The sequence below is a fragment of the Eumetopias jubatus genome, unplaced genomic scaffold, assembly GCF_037043125.1.
Source record: "Eumetopias jubatus isolate StellerSeaLion01/CBP00866 unplaced genomic scaffold, mEumJub1_p1.0 scaffold_27, whole genome shotgun sequence".
In the NCBI taxonomy this organism is placed as follows: Eukaryota; Metazoa; Chordata; class Mammalia; order Carnivora; family Otariidae; genus Eumetopias; species Eumetopias jubatus.
Window position 1 is genome coordinate 2,214,221 of NW_028274833.1, and position 14,095 is coordinate 2,228,315.

General features: G+C 36.0%; 1 protein-coding gene across 1 annotated transcript; it reads right to left on the reverse strand.

Annotated features, from left to right (window-relative positions):
- Positions 1-607: 607 nt before the first annotated feature.
- Positions 608-13,799, reverse strand: LOC148162027 (serine protease 53-like). Its single transcript, XM_088020460.1, has 8 exons — positions 13,705-13,799; positions 12,566-12,825; positions 12,265-12,398; positions 11,854-12,154; positions 3,037-3,172; positions 2,415-2,662; positions 1,419-1,552; positions 608-877 (listed from the first exon to the last, which is right to left on the reverse strand). Exons 1-8 carry the CDS (start codon positions 13,797-13,799, stop codon positions 608-610), a joined length of 1,578 nt encoding a protein of 525 aa, XP_087876586.1.
- Positions 13,800-14,095: the final 296 nt, after the last annotated feature.

Here is a 14,095-nt window from a genome sequence, read left to right on the forward strand (position 1 = left end):
CCACCATCTCATGATGTTAAGACAGTTTTAATAACTAAGATTGTATTTCTTGTTTGTGGTTTGCCTTTTTCCCCTTTGTTAACTTGTTTAGTTACATATGGAAAATCCAAAGGAAAACTCCTTCTTTCATGTTTATTTTTATATAATTAAGGGTTTTATGTACATTGTGTATTAATTTTTTTATGTTTTACTAACTACTTCAAGCTTTATAATTGTCTTATTCTCTTTAACAACTGAAATAGAATAAGTTTAGGCGTATATGTTTTTGATAGAACACATGAGCGCTCTGAAGTTTTATGAGGTGTGATTATGTATTTGTCAACTTTTCAATTTGATTTATTTTTTTATATTATCTTATTAACTATTATCACAAGTCATGGTGGAAGGTTTTACATTTTTGAAATTTTAATTGTTAAAATCTTTTTTTTTACAATGTTAAAAGAATGTCATTTTAATGGATAGAATTGATGCTTTTCTAAGGAATAACTGCAGAGAAGTTAGGGTCTTAATTCAACTGTTTTGTTTTAATTGGAAGTTCTGATCTCTTTTTTTTTTTTTTTTTTATCACAGTGTGACCAGATTGGTACTGGTCATTATAACCACTGGTTTACAATAGACTCTGCATTACAAGAATCATTAATGATGAAAGTGGCAGTGTTGCCTGTTTATGAAGACTAGATGACTTTGGCTTTTCAACCCAAGGCATGAGTGCCTGGTTTAGGGGATGACCTGTTTTGGCTGATGTGGAAAATATCCAGGAATAGTGTGGGCTGACAATGGTAGCAAGTGCCTTTAGACTGGTAAAGCCTATCTGTCTCCAGCTGCCATTTCCAGACACTGGTCTGCACATAACAGCACTGCCAGGAGTCACAGGTTCCTGTGAAGGCAATGGTAGAATTTTGATTAAAGCCACTGTCTTAAATTCTTACTTATTATTAGACTTTGTTAGTTGGAAAAGAGAAAAACTATTCAGAAAATAAAGAGGTCTCAAATAGCTAGCAGCCAATCAATATAATTACCAAATAGATTCTTCTCATAGGAAACTACTGATAATGCCATTGACCGTTAGTCCATAAAGATGGCATTTATCAAGGCAAATTAAGGTTTCAGATATGATGAAATTTAGAAGCCATGTATTAGAATATACAGAATTATATGAAATTCCTAATTTCTATGGACACCACCAAAACAGCATTTCAGTGTGGATAGTTAAGAATAACAAGTGTCAGATAAACCAGAGATTAATAGCATACATTTTTGAGGAAGTTTGTTCTGCAAGTAATTTTGTTTATTCCCACTGAACAAGAACCCAATTTCTTATATTTATAACTTACTAATTGCATGGTCTACATTTTTATATGTAGAAAAATTTATAGTTTCTATGAATTAGAATTAAAAAAGGAACAGGAACTGTTTACCACATTCGTATCAGAGCCTTTCTCCTGAGTAATGAAGCAGATAATAGAACTGCCAATGTCAGGGTGGAGGTGGGCACAGCCTGAAGCTCCCATCACCTGCATCTGTAACATTTCTGGATTCTCATCTGTTTCTCCTAGAAAAACAGGTACAAAATAAGAAGTCCAAGAGATATAGCCTGCATTGTAACACTAACTAATGAGATGATATCATCATCACTTTAAATTATCTCTAAGTTTTAATGCCAAAAAACTTCATTTATTTTGTTATCACCTTCTTACTGCACATATTTATCCATTCTAATAATTTTCTTCACTTTTTAAATGCCATTCCAAATAATTTGCAATTTTATTTTCATTTGTAAAATATATTTCAAGTCATATCTAACTTCATTTTCTTAAGTATAAGTAAAAACAATGACCTATGTTTTTCATTATTATAAAGTTAGCACATTTAGGAAGCAGTCCATGTCTACTTTATTTACTAAACTTGACTGTACACAGAAAGATCTACCTTGTATCATTTTGCACATTTGAAATCTTATGTAGTCATTATCAAAACGATCATTTTATAAAACCAAAACAAATCCCAGAGAATATCTCTGAGTTTGATCAAAACCCAGACACTGAAAATAGAAGAATCACAGGATGATGGAATCCCTGGTTACACAGCCACATTTTCTTTTTACATTTCGGATCATGTTGTTAATCTAGTATTTACTAATGATTTCTTAGGGTCTCCTTGGATAGTAAGTAGCATGCAATTATAAAACTCCTGAAACCCTTGACTAAATTTTTTCACTGTTAATATAAGTCGATAGTTAAATACAAATTTTTCATGTTCCCATTAAAAATTAGTTGAGTTATGAAAAAAAATTAAAATTAATAATGGAGACAATATTGGCTAGAATTCTTACCTGAATTTTAACATCAAACAAATGGATCCCCCATCTCACATATTTTAGAACCACTGTCCTAATAAGCAAATTAACTACTGACCTGGTTTGAGAACTCTTGGCCCAGAAAGCCAGCATTCTGAGCTACTGAGGTTCTTCAGATGTCCCAATGGTGCTAAGAGCTGAATGGGAGTCTGGACCTCTTGAAGGAGCAGCAGTGCTAGATCATTTCTTGCTGCCCCACTCACCAACCGAAATCTCTCATGCAGTAGAATGTTAGACACCTTAATAACTCTCAGAGGTGCTCCAGGGTGCTTCAGGCCTAGTATTACAGCAGTGTCTTCAGGATTCCTAAGTGTGTAGTTAGAGACTAATTAGAATATATTCACTAGGATATATGAGGCCTTAACAGCCATCAGTATTAGGCTTTGTAATGTATTCCATTAGCTATGATGTATAAAGTTCCTACTTTACCTGTAGGGAAATCAGAACACTATGAAAACTCAAAATTCATACACAGTGGAACTAGGGAGGTATTAACTAAAGGAAATATCAATCAAACACGCTGAGGCAAATTTCTTGCCTAGCCTGATGCAAAGATTCTATAGAGATAAGAGATACTGTTCAGGCATAATATGAAGTGAATTAATTCAAAGAAGACTTCAACAAACTAATTTGAAAATACTTTAGCACAGTGTATTATATGAAGCAGGATGCAAACTTACATGTTCCTGACACAGTGGGCAGCAGTGAGAACCCAAGAGCTGCTAACAAGGGAACCACTGCAAATTTGACTGCCACAGCTGATGATCATGGCTTGCCAAGGCATGGCATATCGTAGAGAAATTCGATCTGCTAAAGCTGAGAATAAAAGTAAATTCAGTACAATCGTCATCTGTAGCCCATCTTTAAAGTTTTCATCCTTCCTATCCCTTCTAAACTTATCACGGTTACTAAAATTGACTTGCAAACACACAGTCTGTATTGTTACAAAGATGCTATTTCCCTAAAAGGAATAATTGCCTTATTGTTATGTTTCCAGATCAATCATTTCTTTATGGTCCAGTTTAATTACCTTTCATTTGTCAAACTATTGGGAACTATTATAGGTCTCTTCCCAAGGGGAATTCTTTTTCAGCTGTTAGTTTGCTTAGTTAGGAGTCATTAATATAGTAAGCAATAAAAAAAGAAGCAAAATTTTATTTGACCATTTATTGGAGAAATAAATTTAAAAATTTAAGTGGAACAGAAGGAACTGAGCTTAATTACTTTTTAAATATTCAGTGACACTTAGGAGGGGATGATGGTGGTATAGCAGGAAGACACTATAGTCACCCCATGCAATGAACACAACTATATAACCATCAAATTATCTGAAATGCAACATAATTTGATCTGAAGACTGAGAGAACAAATTATACAGCTAAAGAGACAGAAGCAGCCATATCAAAGAAGGCAGGAAGTGTGGAGATGTTGTTTGGGAGAGAAATGGCTCATGGCCACTGCAGTGGGTAGGGAGCAATGATGTAGAAGAAGGGTGACAGACAGACTAGCACACATAGCAGTGCACAAGGATAACAAACCCCATAGGAATTAGCTTGGAAAGTGAAAGGGGCTGAATTTTGTAGTTTTAAAGGTCAGTAGGCTTGGCTCTGGGAGAGCCCAGAGGCCTTGAGGCTGCTCCTAGAGAAAAGACAGGTAAACAGCCTGGGAACATACAGTGTGGAAACAGCAATCTGAAGAGCACCTGGGCCACACAGCAGAGAGGCTTCAGTTCAGAGAATGTCCCAGAGGCAGTGTTCATAGACAGACCATCTCCAGGAACAAAGGATCTAGAAAGTACCATTTATGTCCCCTGCCCCTCAGAATAAACACAGGGCCACCTGCGGTAACCAGTGCAGCATGGTTGCTTGCTACACAACTTTTTTACACCATGTTCCACCCCTTTGTGCCCTGGCAAGACTGCCCTTCTCAGTCAAATTTGCCTCAGTCTCAGTGTGGTGGATTTTTCACCAGGGTGGCCTTCCCATAACCCTAGTACAGACTCCTGCCTATGTCACATCTCCCAACCTGAGAGTTTTGTGAAGCCTTGCGTCCAGAGGCAGTGGTAACACATCTCATTTCACAAGCAGTCCAGAACACACCTAGTTAAAACCAACCACATTCAGGCCAGAGTTTAAACACTACCCAGAGCAGGTGAAGAGAGCCACTGTAAAAGACTGGCTGAAATGATAAAGTGGCCAGAATGAAACAAAAGAACAAAGGCAGCACACACTGGAAGCATGCCTGGAAGTGGCAGCATTTGGGGAACAGTAACACGATACAGCAGGTCACTACAGGACCTCTTCTTCCTAAGACCATTACTGTCCAAAGAGGAATTGTAGCTAACCTCCCTAACACAGAGAAATAGGCATGGAGACTTAGACAAAATAAAAAGATGGAGAAATCTGTCTTAAATGAAAGACCAAGATAAGGCCAAGGCCAGATGTCTAAGCAAAACTGCTATAAGTGGCATGCTTGATAGAGGATTCAAAATAATGGTCATAAGGATACTCACTGGATTGAGAAAAGACTGGAAGGCATCAGTGAGACTACTAACACAAAAAATAACATAGGAGATAAAGGGCTTAATAAATGAAATGAGAAACATTCTTGATGGCATGAAGAATAGAAGAAATGAGGAACAAATTAATGATCTAGGAGACAGAATAATGGAAAGTAATCAAGCTGAACAAAAGAGAGAAGAGAGAAGTACACAAAATGAGAATAAACTCAGTGACTCCATCAAATGTAATAACATTCATTTCATAGGAGCCAAGAAGTAGAGAGAAAAGGGGGCACAGAAATTATTTAAAGAGATAGTAACTGAAACTCCCCTAATCTGGAGAAGGAAACATATCCAGATGCACGAAGCACAGAAACCCCTCCACAAAATCAACAAAAGTAGACCCACACCAAGATTTAAACTTACACCAAGTAATTAATTTAATTTAATTCCACCAAGTAATTAAACTAGCAAAATACAGTGACAAGACAAAATTTTGAAAGCAGCAAAACAAAAGAAGACAGTTACATACAAGGAAAATGCATAAGGATAAGAGTGGATTTTCAGCAGGAAGGAGTGGCATGATATTTTTAAAGTGCTAAATGCGGAAAATCTGCAGCCAAGAATACTCTATCTAGCAAGGCTATCCTTCAGAACAGAAGGAAAGATAGTTTTCCAGGCAAAAGACAACTAAAGAAGTTGGTGACCAGTAAACCAGTTCTGCAAGAAATATTAAAAGGGGACTCTTTGAGTGGAAACAGGAGACCAAAAGTTATAGTAGGAAGGTAGGAAACATATGAGGAGTAAAAATTAACACTTCTATAAAATGTCATGCAAGGAACTCAGAAAATAAAAGGATTTAAAATATGACAGCATACGGGGACTGGGTGGCTCATTTGGTTAAGCCCCTTGATTTTGGTCTGGTTTATGATCTCAGGGTTTTGAGTTTGAGCCCAAGTCCAGCTCCATGTTGGGCATAGAGTCTGTTTAAGATTCTCTCTCTCCCTTTCCCCCATCCCTCCCCTCCCCTCTTGCTCACGCTTTCTCAAAAAATAAACAAATAGATAAATAAAGAGATAAATAACAGCAGATATTAAAATGAGAGGCGGAAAGGAGTAAAGAATGGTTTCAAGCTTAAATGACCATAAACTTAATATAGACTGCTACATGTAGAAGATATTATATACAAACCTAATGGTAACTACAAATCAAAGACACTAATAAATATGCAAAGAATAAAGAAAAAATAACCAGGTATATCACTAAAGAAAATCAGCAAACCATTAAAGAAAGACAAGAATGTATCAAAGAAAATCTTCATAAACAACCACAAAGCAAATACATTGATATGTATTTAACAATAATTATGTTGAATGTAAATGGAGTGAATATTCCAATCAGAAGACAAAGAGTGACACAATGGATGTGTCCATCCATGGGGAAGACCCAACTGTATGCTGTCTATAATAGACTCATTTGAGACCTAAAGACACCTGCAGATTGAAATGAGGGGATGGAAAAACATTTATCATGCAAATGGCTATAAGAAGAAAGCCGAAGTGGCAATACTTTTATTGTACAAACTAGACTTTAGATTTTTAAAAAAATTTTTATTTGACAGAGAGAGAGAGAGAGAGCACAAGCAGGGGGAGTGGCAGGCAGAGGCAGAGGGAGAAGCAGGCTCCCCACGGAGGAGGGGGAGCCCAATGTGGGACTCCATCCCAGGATCCTGGATCCCAGGATCATGACCTGAGCCGAAGGCAGTCGCCCAACCAACTGAGCCACCCAGGCACCCCAAACTGGACTTTTAAACAAAGACTATTAACAAAAGACAAAGAAGGGCACTATATAATCATAAAGGGGACAATCCAACAAGAAGATCTAAAACTTGTAAATATTTATACACCCAACATGGGAGAACCCAAATACATAAAGCAGTTAATAACATTAAGGAACTCATTGATAATAATGAAATAATAGTAGTGGACTTTAACACCACACTTACATCAATGGACAGATCATCCAAACAGAAAATCAACAAGGAAACAGGGCTTTAAATGACATAATGGACCAGATAAACTTAACATATATAATCATGACATTCCAACCTAAAAGAGCAAAGGACACATTCTTTTCAAGTGCATTTGGGTCATCCTCCAGAATAGATCACATGTAAGCCCACAAAACAGGCCTCAAGAAATTCAAGATGGAAGTCATACCATGCATCTTTTCTGACCACAATGCTATAAAATGAGAAATTAACCACAAGAAAAAAAAAATCTGGAAAGACCACAAATACATGGAAGTTAAACTAAATATAAGTAATGAATAAGTGAACCAGGAAATCAGAGAAGGAATAAAAAAGTACATGGAAATAAATGAAAATGAAAACACAACAGTCCAAAACTGTTGAGTTTCATCAAAAGTGGTCCTAAGAGGGAAGTACATAGCAATACATACCTAGTTCAACCAGCAAGAAAAGTCTCAAATAAGCTCACCTTACACCTAAAGGAGCTAGCGAAAGAACAATAAACAAAGCCTAAAACCAGGAGAAGGAAGGAAATTATAAACATGAAAACAGAAATAAATGATATAGAAACTAAAAACAACAACAGAACAGATCAATGAAACCAAGAGCTGGTTCTCGGAAAAATACTAATAAAATTGATAAGCCTCCAGGCAGATTTATCAAGAAGCAAAGAGGAAGGACTAAAATAAATAAAATTACAAATGAGAGAGAAATAACAACCAACACCACAAAAATACAAACAGATATACAGATAATTATAAGAAAATATGAGAAACTATATGCCAACAAACTGGACAACTTGGAAGCAATTGGTAAATTCCTAGAAAAAGGAACAGAAAATTTGAAAAGATTGATTACCAACCTATAAATTGAATCAGTAATAATAATGATAAAAAAAAAACTCCCAACAAACAAAAGTCCAGGATGAGATGGCTCCCCAGATGAATTCTACCAAACATTCAGAGTTAATACCTATTCTCAAACTATTCCTAAATACAGAAAAGGAAGGATCACTTCCAAATCCATTCTATGAGGAGAGAATTACTCTAAAATCAAAACCAGAGAAACGCTCCACTAAAAAAGACAATAGGCCAATATCTGATGAACACGGATGGAAAAATTCCTGAGAAAATACTAGCAAATCAAATAGAACAATACATTAAATAAATCATTCACCCACTCAAATCGGATTTATTTCTGAGTGGTAGGTGGTTCAATTATCACAAATCAATGTGATATACCATCAATAAAAGGATAAAACCATATGATTATTTCAAGAGACACAGGAAAAGCATTTGACAAAGTACAAATATCCATTCATGATAAAGATCCTCACCAAGGTAGATTTAGAAGGAACATACTGCAACATAATAAAGGCCATATATGAAAACCCCAGACACCATCAACCACAATGGCAAAAAACAGAGCTCTTTCCCTATTTAGGAAAAAAAAAATGATGTCCACTCTCACCACTGTTATTAATCATAGTATTAGAAGTCCTAGCCTCGGCAATCAGATAAGCACTAGAATCAAAGGCATCCAGTCAGCAAGAAAGAAGCAAAACTTTCACTACCTGCAGATGACGTGACACTATATACAGAAAACTGACATGACTCCAACAAAAATTCAGGTAGAACTGATAAAGTCAAGTCTCAGGATACAAAGTAAATGTGCAGAAATCTGTTACATTTCTATACACCAATTAATGAGCAGCAAAAAGAGAAATTAAGAAAGCAATCCCATTTACAGTTTTACCGAAAACAGTAAGATATCTAGGAATAAATGTAACCAGAGGTTTGAAAGACCTGTACTCTGAACTGTAAAACACGGATGAAAGAATTTGTAGAGCACACAAAAAATGATGAACATCCCACAGTCATGCACTGGAAGAAAAATTACTTGAAAATGTCTCTAACCCACAGCAATCTACAAATTTAATGTAATCCTATCAAAACACCACCAGGGTTTTTCATAGAGCTAGAAAAATCCAAAAATTTGTTTGGAACCACAGAAGAACTTTGTTTTTAAATTATTTTACGTATATATTTTTATTATTATGTTCAGTTAGCAAACATATACAGAAGAACTTTAATTGTCAAAGCAATGTTGAAAAAGAAAAGTTAAGCTGGAAGCAGTACATCTAGTCTTCAAGTTATATTACAAAGCTGTAGTGATCAATACAGTATGGTACTGGTACAGAATATACAGATACATAACACACAAAAATAGATCAATGAAACAGAATAGAAAATCCAGAAATAAACACACAATTTTGTGGTCAACTAATCTTTGACAAAGCAGAAAAGAATATCCAATGGCAAAAAGACAGTCTCTTCAACAAATGGTGTTGGGAAAACTGGACAGTCACATGCAGAAGAATGAAACTGGACCACTTTCTTACAGCATACACAAAAATAAACTCAAAATGGATTAAATGTGAAAGCTGAAACCATTAAAATCCTAGAAGAGAGCACCTATAGTAACTTCTCTTGACATCAGCCACAGCAACTTCTTACTAGACACATCTCCTGAGGCAAAGGAAACAAAAGCAAAATTTAACTATTGGGACTTCATCGGGATAAAAAGCTTCTGTACAGAAAAGGAAACAATCAACAAAACTAAAGGCAGCCTGCAGAATGGGGAAAGATATTTGTAAACAATGTATCTGATAAAAGGCTAGTATCGAAAATATAAAAAGCATTTGTTAAACTTAACACCCAAAAGCCCAAACCCCAGTTAGGAAATTTTCAGAAGATATGAACAGATATTTCTGCAAAGAAGACATCCAAATGGCCAACAGACACATGAAAAGATGCTCAACATCACTCATCATCAAGGAACTACAAATCAAAACCACCATGAGTTATCACCCCACACTAGTCAGAATGGCTAAAATTAAAAAAAAAGAAGAAACAACAGATGTTGGCAAGGATGCAGAGAGGAACCCTCTTGCACTGTTGGTGGGAATGAAAACTGGTGCAGCCACTCTGGAGAACAGTATGGAGGTTCCTCAAGACATTAAAATAAAACTGCACTATGACCCAGCAATTGCAGTACCAGGTATTGACCCTCAGAATAAACAATACTGATTCAGAGGGGTACATGCTCCCTGATGTTTATAGTAGCAATGTCCACAATAGCCAAGATATGGAAGCAGCCCATCGACAGATGAATGGATAAAGAAATGTGGTACATATATACTTTGGAATATTACTCAGTCATCAGAAAGGAATGAAATCTTGCCATTTGCAATGACAAGGATGGAACTAGAAGGTATTATTCTAAGCAAAATATGTCATTCAGAGAAAGACAAATACCATATAATTCACTCACATTTGAAATTAAAAAAAAAAAAGCGATGAGCAAAGGGGGAAAAAAAAGAGAGGCAAACCAAGAAACAGACTGTTAATTCTAGAGAACAAACTGATGGTTACCAAGGGGAACTCGGTGGAGGATGGGTGAAACAGGTGATGGGAATGAAGCAATGCACTTGTTGTGATGAGCACATGGTGTTGTATGGAAGTGCAGAATCGCTATATTGTACACCTGAAAGTAATATTACCATGTATGCTAACTGGAATTTAAATAACAACTTTAAGAAATTAAACCTTAGTGTGATGTGCAGTTGTTACTTTAAATATGATTTTCAGGTTTGCCACTTAGGAAAGTGAAGTTTAGAGTTTGTCATAAAAGTTTTGAGTTGAAGTAATACATATATAAATTGAAATATGGTAGAGATAAGAAGATAAGAAGTTCTTTGCTCAGATATTTCAAAGTCCTCATCACTTTGACAATTAACACAGTGTAATTCCCTGGATAGTCTAGATTCTGTCTTCACCTATTCTCTTCCCTTACTCTTTTTATACATCTTATCTCTACCATTATTTCAATTTATATATGTATTAACTACTATTACTTCAACTCAAAACTTTTGGGACAAACTCTAAAATTCACTTTCCTAAGTTGCAAACCTGAAAATCATATTTAAAGTAACAACTGCACATCACACTAAGGTTTAATTTTTTAAAGTTGTTATTTAAATTCCAGTTTGCATACATGGTAATATTACTTTCAGGTGTACAATATAGCGGTTCTACACTTCCATACAACACCATGTGCTCATCACAAGTGCTTTAGAGGGTAGGAATTGGGGGGATGGGTTATTAATACCCTGGTGGTGGGTATTAAGGAGAGCATAATGAAAGGAGCACTGGTTGTTATACACAAACAAGGAATCATGGAACACTACATCAAAAACTAATGATGTGATGTACAGTGATTGACATAACATAATGAAATAAATTTTTTTAAAAAAGCTTTAAAAAAGCACCCATTACTATGGATATGACAGTATGAACATGATAAATAGGTTTAATTCGGTGAAAATATAATATGGAGAAATATGATTTGTTAGAAATAAATTTCTAAGGAAAGAAAAGTGAGGTTGTCATTGATGATAGTATGACAGATTTCATAATAGTAAGGAAAAGAAAGATGGTCACAATGTAACAGATTTCAGTAGAGCATATTAGAGAAATTTTTATATATATTTCTACCAAGAAAGTATATTCTCAACTTAAAATTCTGACATAACTTTTGTTAAGATTCTGTGGTAGTAAAGACGTTCACGTGAGAAGAATAAAAAGTTTGAGTGTCTATGCTAACCTTGTTCCCTCTTTCTATACTGATAATGTGATTAAACCATTCTAGTTCTATGGGTATCACAGTAAATAAGAAAATTATTATAATCACGTCATCTGTATCAGAAAGAAATATTATGGCAGTTAAATAATACACCAAGGATGAAATACCTTTGGAAGTCATAAGGTTAATGATTCCTAATATTTGGTATTAAAAACTCATGCATTTCTCTGGGAAAAAACTCTCCCCCTCCTTTTCTATTTCCATTATCCTTTTCTCTTCATTTTTTTTTCATACCTCCCTGACTACCATTTTCTTGGGCCTTACTCTGAGGCTGTGGCAGAGAGATGAACTGTGGCCGAACAGAAGCAGGAGTGGCAGTAAAAGCTGAGTTGTTTGTAGAGGTAGAGACTGAAAGGGAGATGGAAGCAGAGGTAGTCATGGCCCCTTGCTGGGACCATGGTGCATGGCTGGGCCGTGTAACTCCCTGAAGCCAAAAAAGGAAAGGGCTCACTTGGCTGAAGACGTAGGGCTTTGTGCAATGTTCATCGAAGTGACTCAAAATTCCCACCTGCACCCATGTGTTCTTTTGTTGTAGATGGCATACCAGAGGTGCCCCTAAGTCACCCTGCAAGAAACAAAGAGCAAAATGCCCATGTACACTTTAAAGGAGGCTAGGAAGTAACTTCTGGTTTTGAAGAAGTAACTTTTGCTTTCCACACCCCTCAACTGTATCACCTTACAGCCAGTCTCGCCAAGAGCTTGCTTGGCTTCCACACAGAAAGTGAACTCATTCAGCTTGGGCCAAAACTGGGCACATGTGCTGACTTGCAGTATTTTTAGATGCCTTTTCTGCAGAATTCCAGGACTTCCTAGTGGAAAAGGGAGAACAGAGAGGATTTTAGTTTTACCCTAGTTAGAGGGAGAAATATGGCTGAAGGAAAAGATAATCACAAACCTTCTATTACATGAAAGCATACTACTCCTTCTTTTCAAATATATCATACTTATGCTCATGTAAATATGCTGCATTACTCACCTCTCATGAGGGACCAACTGGGTAGCCAGCAGTCATACAGCTGTATATTTTTCTCTTGCTCCAGGTTCTCCTCTAGACAGATAGGAAGCACCAAGGGTTGAAAATGTAGGGGCTGTTTCAGGAAGATCAGCCCAGGACCCAAAGGTCCCTTGGGACCTAGGTAGGGCATGGCACGGTGAATGCCTACAGTTTGAGCTTGAGCAGGCTCCTGAAGATCAGTAAGCCCCACTTGGACCAGGGCTAGTGCTTCTGAGTTTTTTCTGGGAGGGAAATTTATCAAGCATTTTATTATTACATATTTCAATGTGGAAAAGAACTCTAGAGATAACATGAATAAAATAAAGTCCAGGTGAGCATGAAAGTACTACTATTCCCTTCACTACTTCTGTCTTATTAGGAACACTATGCTTAGACACCTTCAGAAATGAGGAGGTAAGTTTTACAATGCAAACCATTTAATTGTTGAAAATTCCTAACTTGAATTATTAGGCATCCTAATATTTATCGTGAAAGTAAAATACACCAAATACACCAAATAGTGAAATACACCAAAAACTAATGATGTACTGTATGGTGACTAACATAACATAATAAAAAAAAAACACTTAGTGAAATACATTTTGGAAGTTAGGAGTTGAAATATTGTATAGTAATAATATAAATAACTTTGGACAGTTATTCCCTTTCTGGGGGCTTTGTTTTCCTTGTTTGTCCAAAGACTTACTTCACTATGCTAAAAGAAGAAATAAAACTATGCTCAAAAGGATATTTTTCAAAGAGTTATAATTCTTCTACAGATCCATATATTTAAGAGATAACATGGTTGAAGTCAGAAAGTGGAAAACTGTGAACCTTACTATTTAAACTTTCCATCATTTTATTATAGGTAAAATTATACAAAAATAGGGTATCTTTTAACAGTTCTATTGATTTGGATCCTGAAATTATCTCTGAAAAACAGGTAAAGCACCCATTTATGGATACTTGAGATATGACAAGATACAAGTAGAGATGCTTTCTCTTTAGTTAAGAAAATGTAACAGATGTGACTACTGCAAGAAGATACACAAAATTTGATTTCTGTAACAAAGAATATGTACCATCTTTAAAGAATCTTGAAAGGACATACTCAGACTTACATGAAATTTGCACATCTAGCTGAGGTAAGGATCCACTGTTCATTCAGTACAGAGCCAGCACAGAAATGGGAGAAAGAGAGTTGCACGGAAACCATCCAAGGAAATTCACCCACGTCTGCCTCCCAGCAGTTGGGACAGTGGGGCACAAGGCCAGGTCGTAATCCACACTCTGCAGAAGGAATCCATATTTTCAATAGGTGAAGGAAGTATTATTACCTCCTTTACCTGAACAGTTTGATTTCCTATTTTTTGACTTTATCAAAGTGCTTGTAAATTTTCAACTTTAGGAAAGTGCTTGGAAATATAAATTTTAACCCTATATAGTTGGGTATGGGAATAGAGATTGTCTGAATACACCTCTCTGAAAATAACATATGTCTATTCACTCCTC